Here is a 20818-nt window from a genome sequence, read left to right on the forward strand (position 1 = left end):
GCGTCTATAATAAGTCCATAATTTACACCACAAAAAAGGATGTTGGATTAATGTTTATGTAAATTGCACAATTTGAAACCGGGTAATAAGAAACAGCAAGGAAATGAGCACAATCTGGAGGGATTTAAAAACAAATTATGTTTTTACATTTAAAATAGTCTCTTCTCCAACAATGCTATGGGCTGAGCTTACTGCGTGCGGTTGTGTTTTGAATCAAAAGCCCCGTGTCATCAGGATTGGCGAGATGTGCGCAGCGCTTTGGCCGTTTTGTGTTTTCAGCAGATTCCCTAAAACACAAAACTCATCCTCTGTGATTGGTTCGCGGCTCAGCGCGCTCCATTGTTCCGCCGGCCCGTTTGTTGGACTGGTTTCCTACGCGCAAACAAAACTTTCCTGCCATCCTGCGCAAGATTGGCCTCCTCTGTGCTTTGACCACCACGAAATATTGGAATCTCAGACTTTTAGTTTCTTCTTTCTGTTGGGGAAAAAAAAAAGATAAAAGGTATGTATTCAAAATGAAAACAGTGTGACGTGGCATATATTTGTGCTGTATTCTACTTTATATGGTATATTTATACTTTATAAAAGTAAAGTCAATACTTAAAGTCTTGAACTCTGATTTTCTGTCCCACTTTTTATGAAATATTCCATGTTTTCGCGTGTTATTTCAGAAGCAGTTCTTCCTGCTTTGTTTGGTGTCTATTAAAAACCTGGACGTCAATTTTACACAGACATGAGAGGGTTTAGATTTGTTTATCAGCCTGTGTTCTTAAAGATGGAGCAGCCTCTCAGTGCGGCTGTGTTAGAGGTGAATGACTTGTCAGGCAGCTGCAGTCTGATAAGTAATATTTCATTAATCAGATCTGTCTAGCTCCAGTAGCTGTAACTCCTATGACATGCTGCAGATACTGTTTTATTCATACCCATTGTTTCCCCCCCGCTCGCTCTGTAACAGGAAGTGCTCTCTATAATTGGTGTAGCTGGGGCCCGAAATGTTGAGGCCCTGACCTGCTCTGTTTTCCCTCTTTCTCTGTGTGTCAGTCAGTTTTTTTTTCTTCTTCTTCTTTTTTGGCAGGATGTACAGCTTCATGGGAGGTGGGTTGTTCTGTGCCGGAATTGGGAACATACTCCTCATTGTCTCCACGGCAACTGACTACTGGATGCAGTATCGTCACTCCAGCAATTACATGCACCAGGGCCTGTGGCGGTACTGTCTGCCGGGGAAATGCATGACACACACAGACAGCATCGGTGAGGCTGGCTCGGGTGTCTTCCACAGGCGAGGAAGACCCTCATTTATATTTATTAGTCTGCTGACAGTCAGCCCGTGACCCTGAACAACACTGGGGGTGACTTCCCTGTGGGGTTTTAGTGGGGTGTTACCACAGGATTCGAGGGTGGAGAGGTTGGAAATTATGCTGCTGGAATAATCTTATCGAGCGCTGCGAGAGATTTCTGCGCTTTCATTTGCGACAGTCACATTGCTTTCTTAATTCATCAGATCCACTAGATGGCAAACTAGAGCTGTCTCCTAGGATACAGGTGGAAGTACAGCATGCCTACACTATACATGAAATAAATTGGATACTTCAAATGAAAAAATAAAACCTTCTGCTCTTACTCTCACTTTAGCGTACTGGGATGCCACCCGGGCCTTCATGATTCTTTCCCTGCTGGCTTGTTTCTTTGGCATCGTGATCGGCGTCATGGCCTTCATCCACTACTCATCCTTTGACGGGTTTGACAAGACATTTGCAGCCGGCATCCTCTTCTTCATCTCATGTAAGCTCCTCCCTCCTCCGCATGAGAGCCTCCCTGCTGAAGATTTACTTTATCTGTAATGGTTTTCATTTCCTGCGCAGGCTTCTTTGTGTTGCTGGCCATGGCTGTGTACACAGGAGTGACAGTGAACTACTACGGTAAACGCTATGGCAGCTGGCGATTCTCCTGGTCCTATATAATGGGCTGGGTGGCAGTGGTGCTCACATTCTTCTCAGGTATTCATCTACTGATTGTATTTTGTTACTCAGACAACGTGCTGCATTTTCAAAAACCATCAATCATCTCTTTTAGGTATCTTCTACATGTGTGCCTACCGGATGCACGAATGCCCAAGGAACTCTAACTCGCGCTGACCTGCAGAACACTCAGAACACGAAAGAGGATCCAACACCCCCATGAACGACTTCCTGTTAACCTAAACATTCATGAATCAGCAAAATAAATGAACGAAACATCTATTTGTATCTGTCTGTGTCAATGTTACGGACAGGTGATTGTTTCCTTATCAGGAAACCTGTCAGTGGGTGGGATATATTAGGCAGCAGGTTAGCATTTTGTTCTCAAACCTGAAGCAGATAGAGTGGAAAAGTGGATCTGAGCACCACTTGCGATCAACAGAAGAGCTGGGGTCAAAGGATCTCCAAAAGTGTAGCTCTTGTGGGGTGTTCTTGGTCTATAGTGGTCAGTGCTTATCAAAAGTGGTCCAAGGGCCAATAGAGTCATAACAAGCTAAGGATTACAAAAGTATAAAGGCTGACTAGTGTGGTCCAAAAGAAAAAGGGGTGACTAGCTCAATTTCTTGACTCTTCTCCACTGCCAAAAACACATACAATGGCAACATGAGCATCAGAACTAGACCATGGAGAAGTGGAAGAATGTGGTCGGGTCTGAAATGTCTTTTGCGTCATATAGATGGTAAGGTGTCAGTGTTGCTTATCTCGGGGAAGGTATGGCACCCCAAAAAACAGCAACAGCAACAATGTCCAGGTGGTGGTATATAATCGAAGTTCACACCCACATAAATGTCCCAGGACCCAGGATTTTCCAGAACATTACATTGTAGTAAGAACATGAACTGACTTTGCAGTAGATCAGGATCAACAAATAAACTAAACTACAAAAAGGACAAATTTCAAATAGGTTCTCGCTTTGCTGTCGGTCATATTCATGAGAACTTAAATCCCATTGATGCATCCACTTCTAGTGCTTCACTATTAGGATCCACACACAATAAGATACGTCATAATAATAATAATAATAATAATAATAATAATCTCCACAGAAAACTTTCAAAGAAATGAACGAATGAGTCCAAAATCAAAACAACCTTTTATTTAGTCTCACTTTAATATTGTGCAAAAGCAACCATTTCAGCTTCATAGAACAAACAAGAACAACACTGTAGTAAATTGTAACCCCGGCTCATCTGAAAGGAACACGTAACTGAAATTTGCCATGAAAGACTGCTTACCGAGAACGTCACAGTGCAAGTGCTGCCTTAAGCCTGGCGTACAAAAAAAGTGTCAAGACAATCCTCAAATAAGTGTAGTTAACAGTTTTGGCTATTGAGGTTATGCTGTGATAACATGAGGAAAGAGGAACGTCAACAACCTCGTGCATATGTGTTTCAACTCTTGTTTAGTCAACCTCCTCGATGGTGGGACCGGCAGAACCTCCTCCAGGAGCGCCACCGGCTCCTGGGAAGCCGCCTGGCATCCCACCGGGCATCCCTCCTGGAGCCCCTCCAGCACTTTGGTACAGCTTGGTCATGATGGGGTTGCACACCTTCTCCAGCTCCTTCTGCTGGTGCTCAAACTCATCTTTTTCTGCAGACTGAGGAAAACAGTTGAATATTAGTTGATGCTTCCCTGACTATTATTTTTAGAAGTTAATACTCACAAAAAGCAAAAGAACAAACACAGACCTGATTTCTATCCAGCCAGCTGATGATCTCGTTGCACTTTTCCACAATCTTCTGTTTGTCCTCGTCGCTGATCTTGTCCTTCAGCTTCTCGTCCTCCACCGTAGACTTCATATTGAAGGCGTAAGACTCCAGAGCGTTCTTGGCAGTCACCTTCTCTCTCTGAACATCATCCTCAGCCTTGTACTTCTCGGCTTCCTGGACCATACGCTCAATGTCCTCCTTACTCAGGCGACCTGAGCAGCAGAGAAGAGGATGGATTTACTTCAAAGGAACACAAGGGTGAAAGAAGCGCGTCATATTTCATTATTAAGATACAGCGTTACAAGTCCCTCTTCATTTACCTTTGTCGTTGGTAATTGTGATCTTGTTCTCCTTGCCAGTGCTCTTGTCGACGGCAGAAACATTCATGATGCCATTAGCATCGATATCAAAGGTAACCTCAATCTGAGGAACACCTCGGGGGGCTGGGGGTATTCCAGTCAGCTCAAATTTCCCCAACAGGTTGTTGTCTTTGGTCATGGCCCTTTCACCTTCAAATACCTGTAAATATGAGGTCGGGTCAAGCGGTTAAATATTTCTCTCTTCTTTTTAGGTAAATGGAGGTAAAAAAAGATGACGATATCTGGTCTTACCTGAATGAGCACACCGGGCTGGTTGTCTGAATAGGTGGTGAAGGTCTGGGTCTGCTTTGTTGGGATGGTGGTGTTCCTCTTGATGAGGACGGTCATGACTCCACCAGCTGTCTCGATGCCGAGAGACAAGGGGGTCACATCCAGCAGCAGCAGGTCCTGCACATTCTCAGATTTGTCACCTGACAAGATGGCTGCCTGCACAGCTGCAGAGCAAATTAGGTTTCAACATGTAGCTCATTCATAGCATTTAGTCACTGCTTTATTTATATGCCCACCGTGGTCTTACCTGCACCATAGGCCACTGCCTCATCAGGGTTGATGCTCTTATTGAGCTCCTTCCCATTGAAGAAGTCCTGCAACAGCTTCTGGATCTTGGGAATACGAGTGGAACCTCCCACCAAGACTATGTCCTGGATTTGAGCCTTGTCCATCTTGGCATCGCGGAGAGCCTTTTCCACAGGCTCCAGGGTTCCTCTGAACAGGTCTGCGTTCAGCTCCTCAAACCGGGCCCTGGTGATGGAGGTGTAGAAATCGACGCCCTCGTACAGAGAGTCAATCTCGATGCTGGCCTGAGTGCTGGATGACAGGGTGCGCTTGGCCCTCTCACACGCAGTGCGCAGGCGTCGCACAGCCCTCTTGTTGTCACTGATGTCTTTCTTGTACTTGCGTTTGAACTCAGAGATGAAGTGGTTGACCATGCGGTTATCAAAGTCTTCCCCGCCCAAGTGAGTGTCGCCTGCTGTGGACTTCACCTCAAAGATGCCGTCTTCAATAGTTAGGATTGAGACATCAAACGTGCCACCGCCCAGGTCAAAGATGAGAACATTTCTCTCAGCTCCCACCTGAAAATATGAAATCATCTTAACAAGATCCAACTGAAACTCTCAAAGGAATTTTTTATAACTTCACAGGAATACATTTAGTTAAGAAGTCGCAGAAGCAGAAATTATAGAGCTACAACATTAGTAACGATGAGCAAATAAACGAGAAACTAATCATCATTACAAAATTTCAGAACTGTTGAATCTTGTTGGAAGCTGCACCCTAACCATTTATTTTACCTTTTTGTCCAGACCGTAAGCAATAGCTGCAGCAGTGGGTTCATTGATGATACGAAGGACATTAAGGCCAGAAATGGTCCCTGCGTCTTTGGTAGCTTGGCGTTGAGAGTCATTGAAGTAGGCAGGCACGGTCACAACAGCATTGTTCACAGTCTGAAAATAAATAAAAACAACAATTTTAATTTACAAAACGTAATGAGCCATTCTAAACTGTTTTTATTATATATATTTTATTATATGGTTTCCCATTGTATTGAGGGCAACACATTTTTGGACATAAATAGTTGAACGTACTGTTTACATCTCTGTGGGCTTGTGAGGGACACAGTAGTCACAACGGTGGAAAAATGAAGGGTGTGTTAGTGAAAATGAGTTTATGAATTGTGTTTAGTACAAGTACAGATAATTACCTTGCCAAGGTAAGCTTCAGCAATCTCTTTCATTTTAAGAAGCACCATGGAGGAGATCTCTTCTGGGTAAAAGCACTTGGTCTCCCCCTTGTACTCCACCTTAACTTTGGGGCGTGAGGCATCATTGATGACTGTGAAGGGCCAGTGTTTCATGTCTGACTGGACAACGGTGTCGTCAAAGCGACGCCCAATGAGACGCTTTGCATCTGAGGGGGAAGAAGTGATGCACTTTACAATCAGAAACAACAGGAGTCACCAAAAAATACACAAATTCACTAGGGGGAAACAAACTCATACCAAATATTGTGTTGTTGGGGTTCAAGGCCACCTGATTCTTGGCTGCATCTCCAATCAGCCTCTCGGTGTCGGTGAAGGCAACATAGCTGGGCGTGGTCCTGTTTCCCTGGTCATTGGCAATGATCTCGACTTTGCCATGCTGGAACACGCCTACACATGAGTAGGTAGTGCCCAGGTCAATGCCAACTGCTGGTCCCTTAGACATAGCTCCTGAAAATAGGAAAGCAATTGTTAAACATAAATTGCCGCAGTCTGGATATGTGACAGGCGAGTAACTTCAGCGCTCTTTGAGCCCCTGTGGACAGTCAACAGGATGCACATTTGTAGTAATGAGGCTATTATCAGAGTATGAGCTACTCAAACAGAAGTGTAAAGATACCATCTCAATGAAATAGAGGCCCACAGCACCTGTTTCTAAGCCCCCGTATTTCTGACAGCTTGGCAACCGTTGCCTTTATTATGACAACAACTGAAGACAGGGAATATGGGCCATTTCCAAGAATAAGGTTTGCTGTGGTCTGATAACCACCATGAACTGCCATTTTGCAGAATTATTACTATTTATGTTTCCACAGTATGTGTACTTAACATAGTACTTTTGTTTTATGCAACACTTAACAAATAGCTTAGGTGAATGACTGCTATTATACAATATTTACATTCTATAAATGGCAGTAATTAAGAGGTGTAAGGAGTTTATTTGGATAATTTGTTTTCCATGAGTAAAAAATGTTTTCCACATGACTAAGTAAATTCTTGGAACAGACCCCGTGTTTATTGCTCATCAAAACACTTAAATGTCAGTCTACTCTTAAGTCACATGGAGAGTCTAGTTCTTATGTTAGCTGGCTGTCTTGAGCGTCACGATGCAAAGGTTTTAATCTTATAACTGTCAGAAAACATTGACCAAAACTGGCATATAACCCCTGAGGGCATCAATTAAAAAATTAAAGTTGACTTGCAATACAGCAGGATAGACTTGTTAAGTTTACGTGCAGGTCTGAACAAACCCTGACTTGCATTTTATTTTTTTTAATTTGCACACTTTCATGACTCAGCTTCAGACTTTCCAGAGCTTTCCTTTCGCTTTCAAACATATTACCAAGTTTTCAGACCTAGTAAATGAATGCAACCAAAGAGGACAATGCAACAGCAGCAATTATACTTGTTTTTAACTATGCTGGGTGGCAAACTAAACCCAGGTCTAACAAAAGTTTAAAAAAAAAAAAATACAGACAAAATAACAGAATTAATTTTAAACAACTTTATTGTCCTATTTTTTTACAAAAAGAAAGCAACTGATGATGACTTGATGATATTTAAACAACTCCTTTATGGTCTTATTTATAATTGCTTATAAGGAAATTGCTCTCATGTTCTCTGTATGTTTTAACAAATTCATACTTGTGTTTTTTATTTGCTCTAAAGCAACATTTAACATGCCAATGCATGCATGTTCATTGCCTAGGGGGAATGTGTGTAATGACAGAAGGAGGAGGCTGCTCATGCTGTATTATTAGCATCAGCTATCAACAGCAGCTGCAGCTGCAGCACAGGAGGGTGTGCCCCTTGATGAATTGGATTCAAACTTTCTGGATCTTTCCCTTTTATTGTAAAGCTAAATTGACATTTTAGCAACTTTGCACACCTAAACATGTAAATTAACCGCTGATGGAGCATGCATCATCAGCATTTATACATGTTGTTAGCTGTGTTAGGTGTCAAACTAACTTTTCATTTGTATAAAATTTCAAAGAAAGGAGAGAAATCTTTTTTGTCTGCTTTTCCTCTTAACACCTGAAGGCATCAAAATGTGGTACTTTTGTGAACTTGTGATTCATAAAAAAAAAAAAAAAACTTGTGCTGAAACATGCAAAGTCATAGAATAAAGTCAGTTGACTCAACAATTGACTCCTGCACACTTCAGCACTTTGTCCAATGCTTCTAAAAGTCGTTTGAATTAATTTTACACAGGTCAAACACAAAAGAAAGTGAAGCAGGAGCTTGTTCGTGCTGCTCATGATTAGCATCAGCCATTAACTGTAGCTCTGTAACAGGAGGGCGTGTCCTTCCTTCCTTCACAATCAGTGGAGTTTCTGGAGCTTTCCTTTCATTTTCAACGCACATTATCAAGTTAACAAAGCTAATCCTTTTACGCGAGCAGAAAATAAAAAATAAGCATGAGGCAGTTATGTCATAACGTTGCCTGTTCCCAGTCACAATAGGCGTCAAACTAACTTTCATGTGCAACAAGCTGTCAGTGACGTCACAAAAAGTTAACATAAAGCGTCAAATAATGAGAAAATACACGTTGTGTGGTAAACAGATAAGCTAAAACAAACAAACATAAAAAATAATGCTAAGCTTAAGTTCTGCCCTGCAGCGATGGTTAACCTTGCAAAGTTTCTGCGCATCTCTCAACGTCGTTTCCCTTTAAGCTGTACTCACCTCCGTTAAAGCCACTCACTCAATGTGTCCTTTTAACGGCGTACAGCGGCTGCTACTAATACTGCAGGCTGGCTTCCACCACTGAGGCACCCTGGGTGTGTCTGTGTGTGTGTGTGTGACTGGTCGCTGTCTCCCTGGGTCTATAGGTCTTCTGTACCGGAGCGGGTGCCTACGGCCCCTCTTTAGCTACATCCCTCCGCCCAGAACTCTCCAGAACGCGGGAGGAGCGACGTCGGTGCGCGCGGCCAATCCTCTCCCATCACATGTTTCTGCCTCCAATTAAAAATACAGTCAGCACATTTCCACAGCAGTTGCTACCAGGAAAATGGAGTAATTTTGGTCAAAGTCACGCTTCTAGTAACTTCTAGCAGAGCGGAGAACTAGTTTAGTTTAGTTTAGTTTAGTTTCTTTCGAACATGTAAAAAGCAAACAAAATAAGTTTTTCACTTTTATTTATCCAGGTGATTTGCAACGACGACCTGGGCCAGACGCAACAAACAAAGAAAAATACATATAAGTTGGATAATTCATTACAAGATAAAAACAAACCAAAACAAAAACAAACAAAAAAACAACACACATTTTAAAAGTACATTATGTAAAAACATTCAGAGATAAGAAACAGGAACAGTGGTCATGGATAGATGAGATTTGTGAATGACGAGAAATAAAAATAGAAATAAAGTAAAAACATAAACTGAAAACTCCATATTCTAGGTGTATGAAATGGAGTGGGAGGAAGTACAGACTTATTTTATCAATATCAATAGATAAATAATATGTGAATATTTTGCTTCCTATCAGTATAATAATAATAATAATAAAATGATAATCTTTACATTATTATAAATAACATAAGCACATAACTGAAGATAATACCAAAATAACAAAAAATAAATAAATACCAACACCCATTTATAATCAAACACCCTCTTCATTTCTGTACCTTGTAAAATAAATAAATATATATATATAATCGTCATTAATTTTTATTTTTAAAACTGGTTTATATTTGGACATTTCAAAGTTCCATAGCTTCACCCCACAAATTGAAATACAAGAGATTGTTTTTCGCTCTGCATAGGAGTTATAATATCTTTGAATTTCCTAAGTCTTGACTGTAAGAATAATGAGTATGTGTGATCCTGATATCCTGCCCTATGAATAATCTGTATTGAATTATGTGGTAATTAGACAAATCTACTCTATCCAGCCGGCCTGAGGCAGATGGTTCCCTTCACATGAGCTGGGTTCTGCTCAAAGATTCTTCCTGTTAGAGGGAGTTCTTCTTTGTCACCGTCACCTTCAGGCTTGCTCTGGAGGTTTTATGCCGGATTTTGTAAAGCGTCTTGACACAGTTTGTATTGTTATTGTTGCTATATAAATAAACTGTATTGAACTGTACAACAGCTCACCTTTCTTCAACAGTTAACTCCAAGTTATCCAAGTTAACTATTGCACATATGTTAATATGTACATGTACATTTTTTTTCTTACACTATTTTCTATTGTTTTGGTTTTATTTTATTTTAATCTTATTTTATTATAACTTTCTTTTTGCATTTGGTTCTTTTTTTATCTGCAACTAGTTTCCCTTGTGCATCATTAAAGTCTATCTAAGTCAACCACTTGTAATGGGGCCTTGGGCAACAGTGAGCTATGGGGCCCCACGATTCCTCCCGTGACTGGTGGTGGCCAAAAGATTCACACATTGCAACTTAACAACAAAACAAAACAAAACAAAACAAAACAAAAAAACTCACAGCATACACATATATATATATACACACATATATATATATATACATATATATATACATATATACACATATATATATACATATATACATATATATATACATATATACATATATATATATACACATACATACATACATACATATACATACATATATATATACATATACATACATATATACATATATACACATATATATACATACATATATATACACACACATATATATATATGCAATACAAATACTCACAACACAACTTTGTCTAAATTATTTTATTTACAGGTTATTAAACAAAAAGCGAATACAGAATCATGTGATAAGATTGTAAAAAAACAAAAAAAAAAAACAACAAAAAACGTGCCTTACATTACAGCTTATTTCCAGCATTGCTGACAAATTGCAATGACAAGTGAGTCGTGGCCAGGTTCATTACTTCTTGTTCTCTCCTGCAAACATTACCATTACATAGTTAATTAGTCACATGATGTGACAATATGCACACATAAAAGTTTATGTTATATTTTGATGTAAAAAAGACAAGACCTCAAGCACTGACAAGTTGAAACAAGTGGGGTAAGAGTCAAGATGACTAGTTGGCTTTACATGGAGACTTTTTTGAAGGTTGAGGTGATTTATTCTGATGTTAACATGTACCACTACCTTTAATCGGAACGACCGTTTTACAAAATGTGTGACATGAGTGGATTGGTGAAAACACCATGTGACTGATCAAAGATGGAGGTCTCTCATCTAATCAGCAGAGTATTTGTTATTGTTTTTACAGTTTTATTATTAAAGCAATTCATTTTTGATTAATCTCTTAAAACAGTTCAATATTTCTATTTTTTCTGCTGTCTAAGCGTGATAATGTCTAGATCTTTCAGAGTTGTTATTAAAAACAAGCAGACCAGTTGAGGAAACTTCACTTGAACATCACAGCGCATTTACAAGACAGAGCATGTGCAGACAGATCGGAGTCTGACTTCATTCTGATTCACTGTTTACATGCCTTTCAATCAGTTTGGGAAAGGGAATATTCTACCCCTGTGAAACCAAATGAAATTTCATTTGGTTTGGGCCTGTTTATTCTGGTTGAGGTGTTCATATGGAACATTTTTATTCGGTTTGGGTTTCTAAATCGATTGTTATCAGAATATTTGGCTCCATGTAAACCCAGCTACTGTGAACTTAAGAAAAACACTAGTGATAACACAAGACTTTACATGTCAGCAATGACATATGTCTTTTAGAATAAAATTGTGACTTTTTATATACCAAAGGTCAAAGGTCAGCTCTGCCGTAGTATATTCTTCTACTAAAACACTCTTATTAGTTCATACTACATACAAAGGTATCATTTAAGGCTCGACAGATGTGTAAATACAATTTGAATGGCTGGTGGAGGGATACAACTGTGCGTATTTATAATTATTATATTATAAATCAGCCTAAAAGTTGGTTCTTCATCTTCTATTAATTTATGTCTCTTGGCATTTTCTGACATCTGATAGTTGAAGATTGGCAATAATGTATTTTACAGTTTGCTAATATTACTTTTGTGCACATGTAGGATTGTCAACTGATGACCTTACTGGATTATTAAATGACAGTGTAATATTGACACTGATATCTATACATTTTTACGGTTTACAATACTCCATTTACATCATCAGCTACTTTGCAGGTTATGTATTGTATAATTCTAATTATCTAACGGTAGTCAGTACATATCTACAACCGCTGGAGGGAAAAAAAAACCTCAGCTGCACCTGTAACACCTGTAGAGTCATTTTAGAAGCATTAGTGTAGGTCAGTAGCTCTAACATACAGAAGCTAAAGTGTAACACCCACAAACAAAGTCCCGAGACAAAAGATACTGATATTAGGGCGTATTTCTAAAATAGAAAAACTGTAGGTCACGGATGATCAAGTGTTCTAAATCCTGGGATTGGTTTACCATTTATAGTACAGTACATGCTGGTGTTGTGTCCTGATATTGCCTTTAAAAGAAGGACTCCTCCTATGTTACCCTATCAACATGTTATGATACTGCTCAGGTGTTAACTTTGCCAGGGTGACTCAGAGAACAGCATGGTCTAATTACAGTCAATAGAAGACTGAACATCTATTGTAAGGTTAAACTTAACAATTCAATGCTTCCCAGTTAATTTGACCCTGTGAAGTTTCAATAAAAAACAGGAAGGAACTGATATGTTCTGATATGAATACTCAAATGCACAGTCATACTAAATTAAGACAAATTATATATATATATAAATTATATACACTATAACACTGACTATATTAAACATCACAACTTATTTTGGCCCTCAAGTCGCTGTCCTAATTTGTCAAGCTCTAAATTAGCATATCATTACGTGTCTGTATAATATAAGGCTGAGAATTTGTAATGTCATTAGTGTAAAAATTGTCTTGTGTTGTGTGATTTAGCCTTTTAATAAACATTTTCTCTGCAATATAAGAGCCCCTGTGGTGGATGTGCATTGAATTGACTTAACTGTCACAAGTCTCTAGAGATAAGACACTTAAACAGTATATGACACCCTTGACACCGAGCCGACAACCATTCTTGTTTGAAAGTAAACATCCATATGTGCCTTTGTTTCCATTATGACTCTAAAGTCTGTTATTCTTCATATTTCTGTGAGTCACATTCATGGACACATGTGTACTATGTTGTATCGAGGTGTTCAGTTTTTGCTTAATGTAAAAAATGCATGTTGAAATTGAATACTTCTGTCAAGACCCAAACAGGAATTACAGTACGAAAACTTTACCACTAACAATGATTTATGTAATTTCCTAACTGGGAAAGAAGTGGATGGTGTTTGTTTCTGTTCAAAAGAAAATTGTGTTTTATATTTAAATCCAACAACAAACTACTTCGGTAGGTTAAATTTGTTGATTTTTGACCTGAACTATAGGGTATATGAAAACTGAAGTAGCATTTCTTTGTAAATTTTTTATTACATTACGTTGGACAAGGCAGGGAATGGATCAGCACGCAAAAAAACAAACAAAAAACAAAAAACAAAATCGAATCTAATATGGAATGTCCTGTCACAGACCAGTTAATGAGTATTTAACCTTTTTCTCATGAGATCCAATTTAAGACCATGAGATTAACTTGTGGTAGGTGAACCTCTTAGCCGTCTTAGAAAAGTCGTATCAGAACTAAATGTCAAACTGAATATTACCAGAAAACAAATTATTAGTTGTGTATGCAGCATGCAGAGCATCATACACTTGGACCCGTCAAAACTAATGAACATAAGCCAACTTCACTCAGTTTCGTTTTTGCCTAAAACCTCTCGGTTTCAAGATGGAAGAAAACATGTCTGGAAATTTTTGGCTTCATTTTTGTGTAGGGGGAGGAAGCAGATATGTGTTGTGAGTTGTTCTTTTTTATATGTATACAGTCTGTGGTCCAGCTCCTCAGGGAATTAGCTGGATCTTCAGCTGTTAAATTCTAAACAGGTCCACTAGCTAGATGCTAATTTGTTAAATGCAAGTTTATAGCTGTGTTTTGTGTGTGTGTGTGTGTGTGTGTGTGTGTGTGTGTGTGTATGTGTGCAGTGGGTTTTCAGAACTTTTTTTCTGTGCTGTGCAAAATGTTGTGTCCAGAAAACCAAAACAATGAGGAAAATACCAGAAAGCTCCATTGGTCTGTGAATAATAATATTCGATAGCAGTTTAAGGCCAACATTGTTCATAGCCTGTAGTGATTTTTTTATTTGTGTAACAGGTTTCTTCTGGCTAAAAATCTGTCAGTGTTGTTTCTTCTTTTCTTTTTTTATTACTCAGTGACCTCCTTTAGTTCAATATGAATCACAGAGCATGGTAGGGAAGGAACCTAAATCCACGTTGAGCCTTTTTTTAAACAGGGGGGCAGTGATTTATTTTTACAAATACCCACCGAAAGGTCGGCCACCCTATCATCTGTCAGCTCGGTGACTACTGACTGTGACTGTGTGAGCAAATGAATAATGCATTCAATTGTAAGCGTTTTGAGCATCTAACAGAAAAGTGCTATATAAATCCAATAAATTATTATTTTGAGTTACAACAGATTGTTGTATCCTCTGTTCTTATTTTGCACATTTGTTCAGATAGTAGCCTACTCCCTAATTATGGTAAAATGCTGTTTGTATGGAAAGTGGTGTTAACTGTATTGCTTAGGTTGTTTGTGCTTTCTGAAGAAGAGTTATGGAGATAGTTGATTAATGTTCATGATTGCATTGTTGAAACTATAGGCAGCAGGTAGCAGTTTAGCTCAAGGAAAGCCAGAAACAGTGAGCCAGTCAAATGGCTCCAAAAGTGACTAGTAGCACTTCTAAAAATTGTCAATTAATGTTATTTTGTTAGTTTAATTTGTAAAATAAATGAAAAGTGTATAAATAACAATTTACTCGTTGTATGAAGCTGCGATGAAGCTTATGTAGCAAACTGGATGTTTGCTGTAACCTTGTTCCATTTGGCATTGATATTGGATATCACTCCTCCATGTAAGTATTTCTTTGAACTAGACTCTTTTATTTGAATAATATTTAACATTTTTCCCTCTTTGAAAGACTAAGTGTGCTGATACAGTTTCAAAACAACGTCAAACAAAGCTTTGGTAATTTAGTTCTACAATTTCCTGTTGCTTATTGACCCACATTATATACAGTATATGCTGATACTGATACTGATACGTCTTTGACAAACCAGGTTTACAATGTACGTGTCACAACAAAGTACGTGTCACAACAAAGCTGATCTTGGCATTCATCTGAAGTCAACACAACTTCATTCTACCTTGGGTTCTATTCTACGAAGGTTTCAATGTTCACTGCCTACATGTTGACCTACATTAAAAAGTGATGATCAGTTCAGACTCGGGTTCAATTAATCCTCAAACCCCAACAAAATCACTGTCACATTCAAGCTGAGTCATCGTTCTTAAACCTTGAAGAACAACATTTGTTTGCATAAAAGATGAGCAGCAAATGCTAACTCTACCCGCTCCCTTTCAATACAGATCATTTGTGGTTTTGACTACATGTCCTGACCCAAATCTGCCACCGGCCTGTACCAGGTTAGAAATGATATTTCCCAGGGGTGGCCACATTTATTTCTTCTGGTCCAAATTTTGAAGAAAAAAAAAACGCCCTCAGTAACACTGATGGCATTGCTAGCAGACAAATGCTTAGTTTAACAACAAAAGAGTGATTAAAACTGGCATTTGACATCTGATACATCTTAAGTAATCTATCAGGCACCTTTTTCAGGTTGTATCCTCACCTTGCATTATGATGGCGTCCTTTAGGGACCCAGAAATCCCTTTCGTGTCATGATGCCTCACAAAAGACTTTGGATTTCTCTCAGCTAGGTGTGTCATTTGTTCACAGACTGTACAAAACAACACGAACAAAATTTCTATTTACAGTTCACAGCCTGGGGCCATAACAAAAAAAAAAAAAGATCCATGATAAAACTCGCACTCTGAGGGAGCAGGGAGACTTCTATCACATCAAAAGATCTCAGAAGAGAATACTTGTGATCAGATCGCTGATATCGTTCTTTCGCAAACAATGATTGAGTGCATACGTTATATTTTGCCAAGCAACACTTTCCCTGCTTATACCCACAACATTACAGAATTTTTCCATTACGTAGCATCATTCACAGCAACCGAGGCTGCATTATTCTACATATAAAGTCATATCTAATGCTAATCGATTATTGTTTAAAAGTAACTGGGATTGTTTTAAAACATATGGTGAGAACCAAACGATATTTTTGTCTCCTGTGGTGGCGTATTCTGACCTAAAAAAAAACTTAAACAAACAAAACATATTTGATGCCACAGAGATTGGCAACATCAAATTAAAAGGAAAACCAATTACATAGCCAATTTACGCAGAATATTTCAAATTAACAATGCTGTCGACTTCCTGGAACATGTGATTTTTAAGTATGAAGTAAATGACAGCATTGTAATCCAGAAAATGTCAATTACGATTAATAGATTAAATGTATGATGAGTATATTTAATTAAAACAACAGCACAGCATGGAATAATGTCCACACATTGTTCCACTTCATATCCCCTCTGTTACAGTATAGACAACTGTGGTTACAATAGTTTTTTAGCAACAAGTGATTTATGATGGATTCATTCATGAAAATAAAAGAAAAAAATATGAGCTACGTATGAATATTAAGTTTTCTTCACAGTCACGTAAAACTCTAGAAAGAAATAACATGATCAAGGCCCAGTTCAGGTTTCCACCATTGTGTTCCCTCACACGCCCCTGTAGTCGAACCCCTATAAATGGAGCGATCTGGAAGCTGGGAGCAAGACACAAAATGAACACCTACAGGTGAGTCTCAACATACCTTTACCTGGAAGCTTGATGCACGATCTTGTACTTATTTTTAATACCTTGTATGAAAGAGATTTTATCAAAAATGTTTAGAATGCTTTGGAAATATATTTTTAGATGTTCTTCCTGTATAGACAATGTAGAGAAATACAAATTGAAATCAGCAGAAATCAAATCCAGCAGATGAGAAATTATGTTATTATCTACGAACTACAAACTAGATTTTCAGTTGTTTCTTATGTTTTTTATTTTTTTTTGATGTTTTAGGATATTGGTAATTTAATAAGAAAATCGATAGTAAACGTAAACAGGTCTTTTTCTGTTGGAGCCCAGGCTTAAGAACATATTCATCTCCCAAGTGACGTCTTGCATAAGGGGAACAAGTAACTAATATCTTCACAAGCTTTTCCCTTGTGTACTGGGAGGTTCATCTGTTGTCTTTCACATTTAAAAAGTGGACATTTTTGAAAAGTTTTCTTTCAGTGTGCTTTGAAAGAAAGAGTTGAATGCCTTGGTTCCCATTGTTCTATGTTCTCTCACAGGTCCACACTGAGAACAATGAGGCTGGTCATCCTCGTGTGCCACCTCGGCCTAATTCTGAAGACTGATGCCCAGATCCCAGAGGCTTGCATTCTTAGTGACACAAATAGACCTCCAGGTTTGAGGCTTTTTCTTTCATTCTTTCTTTCTTGTTTTTCCCTAAATATCTTCTTTTTCAATATAGTGGATTGATTTACGATGGATCATCTTTACTTCCAGAAAATACGGACATAACTGTGACCTGTGGCACCCAGTATATGGGCCTGAGCATCTACATTTGTCCAGTGTACCAAGCTCTTTACAATGAGTCCCTGATGGTCCTCAATAATCAGATCAACAAACCCCAGTGCTTTGGGACTCCTGACTGGACTGTTGACCCACCAGTTTTAAAGTTCAAGTTCCCCATTAATGGCACCGCCTTCTCTGACTGCAATAATTACTTTCAGGTACTCTTTACAATAGCTTTTGCCATTGTTATCAAAATGTACATGGAATTAGACACATTGGTTCTCTACCATATAAATCTAAATACTGATGTAAACATATTGTACTTAAACATATGTTTGTCTGTTTTTTGTCAACAGATCACCTCTCAGGTTGGGAGTGGAGTATTCTCTGACTTCTCAAATGTCCAGTACGTCAACATCTCCGGTGTCGTTACTTCTATTGACCCCTCAGCAGGTATGATCACCTATCGGCCACAGATCCTCTACAAGTTCTCCTGCAAATACCCGATGCAGTATCTGCTCAACAACACTGAGCTTGGCGTGTGAGTATATGCCACTTGACACCCAGAATAACACCTGTGCCTTGTGAACCATCATAATACATAATAATGATATGGATTTCTTCTTACTGAATACAGATCAGGTGTGAATCTTGCCATAAAAGACAACAATGGTAGCTTCATCAGCACACTGAGCATGGAGCTCTACAAGGTAGGATCTGTTTCTAACTTTGGAATTATTCCATCCTTTGAAGGTTTTATGATGAATAACTTGATTTTCTATTTAATTTTGGATGCATCAGGATGAGAAGTACACAGAGAGGCTATCTATCCCAGAGACAGGACTCAACCTGAAGACCAAAATTTATGTCGCAGTCAAAGCTACCAATCTGACAGAGAGGTACTTAAGATTTAATAATCAACACTAAATCAGAGAGATTTATGAGAAGAGACACTTAAAATCTTGTCTGTCTGTGCTGAAAGGTTCAACGTGCTGCTGGACAGATGCTACGCAACTACAAGTCCATATCCCATGCAGTCTACGTATTACGATCTTTTTATAGGGTGAGATAACTTAATGTGACAACAAAAACTTTTCTTTTACATTGACACTCAAAACAAAGCAAGCTCTTCTTCACCATTATCAAATGGTGCCTGCTAATCTCTTGTTTCACCCAAGGTGTACACGAGACGCACAGACTAAGGTGGAGCTCAACGGCGTGTCACAGAAGGCACACTTCTCCTTTGAGGCGTTCAGATTTGTGGAGCACAAAAATCAGACGGTTTCCACTTTCTACCTGCACTGCGCCACCAGACTCTGCGAGGCGTCCACGTGCAGTTCGCTGTTGCCTGTGAGTAATCGTGTTTTTGGTGAATTCAGCATTCAGATCTATATAATAGATAATACTGATTGTCTGTTGTCTTCTTGCATCTTCAACAGAACTGTGGAACTCCCAGAAGAAGGAGGGAGGCCGCGTATGTGCCAGCTAATGCTACTATTACCTCTCCTCTAATCACTGTGGGGAGACAGAGCACTGGTAAGTCATAAAAATTGTAGAATTTATGTAAAGTATGACAAATACAGCTAGCCAGGGTCATCTTTCCAGTATCTTCACTAATAAAAGTCATTTTAGGAATTTTGAAGTATGAAAATATAGCCATGGGCTGATTAGCTTTAGCTGAAATGAAGTCGTTTCCACATGGCTTTTGTGCAGCTTAAACAATAGACATATAAATAATTAATTAGAGCACTTGAAGATCCTTGTACCAAGATTTTGTTATCCTTTGACAAAACTGAGAAGGGTGTTTACCTCAGGCTTTCATGCTAAGCTAAGATAAACGCATGCTGGTTTTAGCTTCACATTAAACAGAACGGTTGGACAGAGGTGTCTCAGCATGTCTCAGCAGGTGCATTTCCCAAAACGGTAATGTGTGCAGATAATTAAATCCAGTCAATTCCTGATCTATCTTTGGATTTGCTCTTTCAGCAGATGCCCAGACTTTCTCAGCTTCTCAAGGTAAGAATCTTTTTTTTTCTTGGTGCTCGCTCATTTTGTACTTAGCACGATTAATAAGTACACCCACGAAGTAGAGCATCGCCTGATATCTTAATCTTGTTCTTCTTCTCTAATCCGATAGGTCTGTCAGCTGAGAGCGGCTACAGCGGCCCAGTGGTGGCTTTAATCATCTGCATTGTCATCATTTCCATCTTCATCGTGGCCCTGACCGTTTACCTCGTCCTGAACATGAGACGGAAAAAAACAATCATGCAGTAATTTTAACCTGACTGAGAGCAGAGTCCCTTTACCTACAGTATCTCCCACACTGTGAAAGTAACACCTCATCGTCTACAAAACATGACACTCATGTTGCAGATGTTGCAAAATATTACATGAGTAACAGCAGTGAGATACTTCTATTTGGTTTTTCCCATTTCGCAAAAATAGCATCAGAACTTGGTGGACAGCTGTTATCTAAGCATGCAACTTTATAGTCAATACAAATTACATAGATTCTTAATGTGGAGATGGGGGTTCACAATATGTACAATAACTGTCTATTGACCGTGTGCAGCAGTGTCATATTGACGTTATCTAATAAATGGTGGCATCTTTGGTAAAAGGTTTGAAGCTGTGTATTTTCCAAAAAAAATGTACAATGCTGTATTCTTTTACGAAACATTCCAATAAATGCTTCAATTGTGATCTGTGTTTTGTGGCTGAAAACACTGAATCAGAAAAGGGTAAATGTTGGTGTGTAATGGTGAATAACTGGCTAACAATAGTCATGTTGGATGGTTGTAAATTAAATGTAAATAATACAAAGCAAAACATTTTGTGTTGTGTTCTCTTACAAGTTTTGATGAATTTTACTATAAATTGCAGTGTCATATTGATAAACTATAGAAGGTGGCATCTTTACGCATTATACTACATAAACAAGACTGTGTGTGACAACCTATTTGTCCAAAAAAATAAAAGTAATCTGTGCGTCAGATGCCTTTCAGTAATTTAATGAAAGATATCTACCACTAAGGCACAACACAAGTGTAAATGGTGAAGGTCTCATGGTGTCTCCTGTATTTTTAACCTTGGGAGAAAAACCTTCAGGCCCAGTGAAGCTTAGAAAATTCACACGGTGCATGTCCTCAAAGCTACAGTGGCAGTGTTTATGACCACTGGGAGCAGCAGAAACAATAATAACAACAATAATACATCTTATTTATAAAGCACGTTCCATTAAAAATCTCAAAGTGCTACAAAGTACAGCAAAAACCCAGAATACACAATAAAAACACTAGGAACTAGGAAATAAAAAACAGCTCCAAAAATGCATCCTGCAGAGAAGA

At 38.7% G+C, this 20818-nt stretch overlaps 3 protein-coding genes across 4 annotated transcripts; 2 read left to right on the forward strand and 1 right to left on the reverse strand.

Moving 5' to 3' along the window:
* Positions 1 to 346: 346 nt before the first annotated feature.
* lim2.3 (lens intrinsic membrane protein 2.3) lies at positions 347 to 2238 on the forward strand. Of its 2 annotated transcripts, none has more exons than XM_047594498.1 (5): positions 347 to 502; positions 1076 to 1251; positions 1633 to 1782; positions 1863 to 1997; positions 2074 to 2238. In XM_047594498.1, exons 2-5 carry the CDS (start codon positions 1077 to 1079, stop codon positions 2133 to 2135), a joined length of 522 nt encoding a protein of 173 aa, XP_047450454.1. In that variant the 5' UTR covers positions 347 to 502; position 1076; the 3' UTR covers positions 2136 to 2238. The 2 variants fall into 2 exon arrangements, with proteins under 2 accessions (XP_047450454.1, XP_047450456.1); XM_047594500.1 differs by having other exon boundaries at positions 381 to 502; positions 1042 to 1251.
* An 861-nt stretch (positions 2239 to 3099) lies between these two features.
* On the reverse strand, positions 3100 to 8758 carry hspa8b (heat shock protein family A (Hsp70) member 8b). The gene is made up of 9 exons (XM_047594034.1): positions 8555 to 8758; positions 6107 to 6316; positions 5810 to 6015; positions 5400 to 5552; positions 4625 to 5180; positions 4339 to 4541; positions 4048 to 4246; positions 3707 to 3939; positions 3100 to 3615 (listed from the first exon to the last, which is right to left on the reverse strand). The coding sequence occupies exons 2-9, from the start codon at positions 6309 to 6311 to the stop codon at positions 3421 to 3423; spliced, it is 1950 nt and encodes a 649-aa protein (XP_047449990.1). The 5' UTR covers positions 6312 to 6316; positions 8555 to 8758; the 3' UTR covers positions 3100 to 3420.
* A 7928-nt stretch (positions 8759 to 16686) lies between these two features.
* On the forward strand, positions 16687 to 20300 carry si:dkey-4p15.5 (zona pellucida-like domain-containing protein 1). The gene is made up of 11 exons (XM_047594540.1): positions 16687 to 16700; positions 17246 to 17361; positions 17463 to 17689; positions 17828 to 18012; positions 18109 to 18181; positions 18273 to 18370; positions 18454 to 18534; positions 18650 to 18821; positions 18911 to 19007; positions 19458 to 19487; positions 19609 to 20300. The coding sequence occupies exons 1-11, from the start codon at positions 16687 to 16689 to the stop codon at positions 19743 to 19745; spliced, it is 1230 nt and encodes a 409-aa protein (XP_047450496.1). The 3' UTR covers positions 19746 to 20300.
* Positions 20301 to 20818: the final 518 nt, after the last annotated feature.

This window comes from Mugil cephalus, chromosome 9 (assembly GCF_022458985.1).
Source record: "Mugil cephalus isolate CIBA_MC_2020 chromosome 9, CIBA_Mcephalus_1.1, whole genome shotgun sequence".
In the NCBI taxonomy this organism is placed as follows: domain Eukaryota; kingdom Metazoa; phylum Chordata; class Actinopteri; order Mugiliformes; family Mugilidae; genus Mugil; species Mugil cephalus.

Bases quoted from the DNA above. Each gene is read 5' to 3' on its own strand.
- lim2.3 (XM_047594498.1), top strand. From the start codon at position 1,077: ATGTACAGCTTCATGGGAGGTGGGTTGTTCTGTGCCGGAATTGGGAAC. The intron at 1,783-1,862 runs GTAAGCTCCTCC...TTTCCTGCGCAG, and splicing joins CATCCTCTTCTTCATCTCAT to GCTTCTTTGTGTTGCTGGCC. The intron at 1,998-2,073 runs GTATTCATCTAC...CATCTCTTTTAG, and splicing joins GGTGCTCACATTCTTCTCAG to GTATCTTCTACATGTGTGCC.
- hspa8b (XM_047594034.1), bottom strand. From the start codon at position 6,311: ATGTCTAAGGGACCAGCAGTTGGCATTGACCTGGGCACTACCTACTCA. The intron at 4,247-4,338 runs GTAAGACCAGAT...TCATATTTACAG, and splicing joins AGCCCGGTGTGCTCATTCAG to GTATTTGAAGGTGAAAGGGC. The intron at 3,940-4,047 runs GTAAATGAAGAG...TCTGCTGCTCAG, and splicing joins CACAATTACCAACGACAAAG to GTCGCCTGAGTAAGGAGGAC.
- si:dkey-4p15.5 (XM_047594540.1), top strand. The intron at 18,013-18,108 runs GTGAGTATATGC...TACTGAATACAG, and splicing joins AACAACACTGAGCTTGGCGT to ATCAGGTGTGAATCTTGCCA. The intron at 19,008-19,457 runs GTAAGTCATAAA...TTGCTCTTTCAG, and splicing joins TGTGGGGAGACAGAGCACTG to CAGATGCCCAGACTTTCTCA.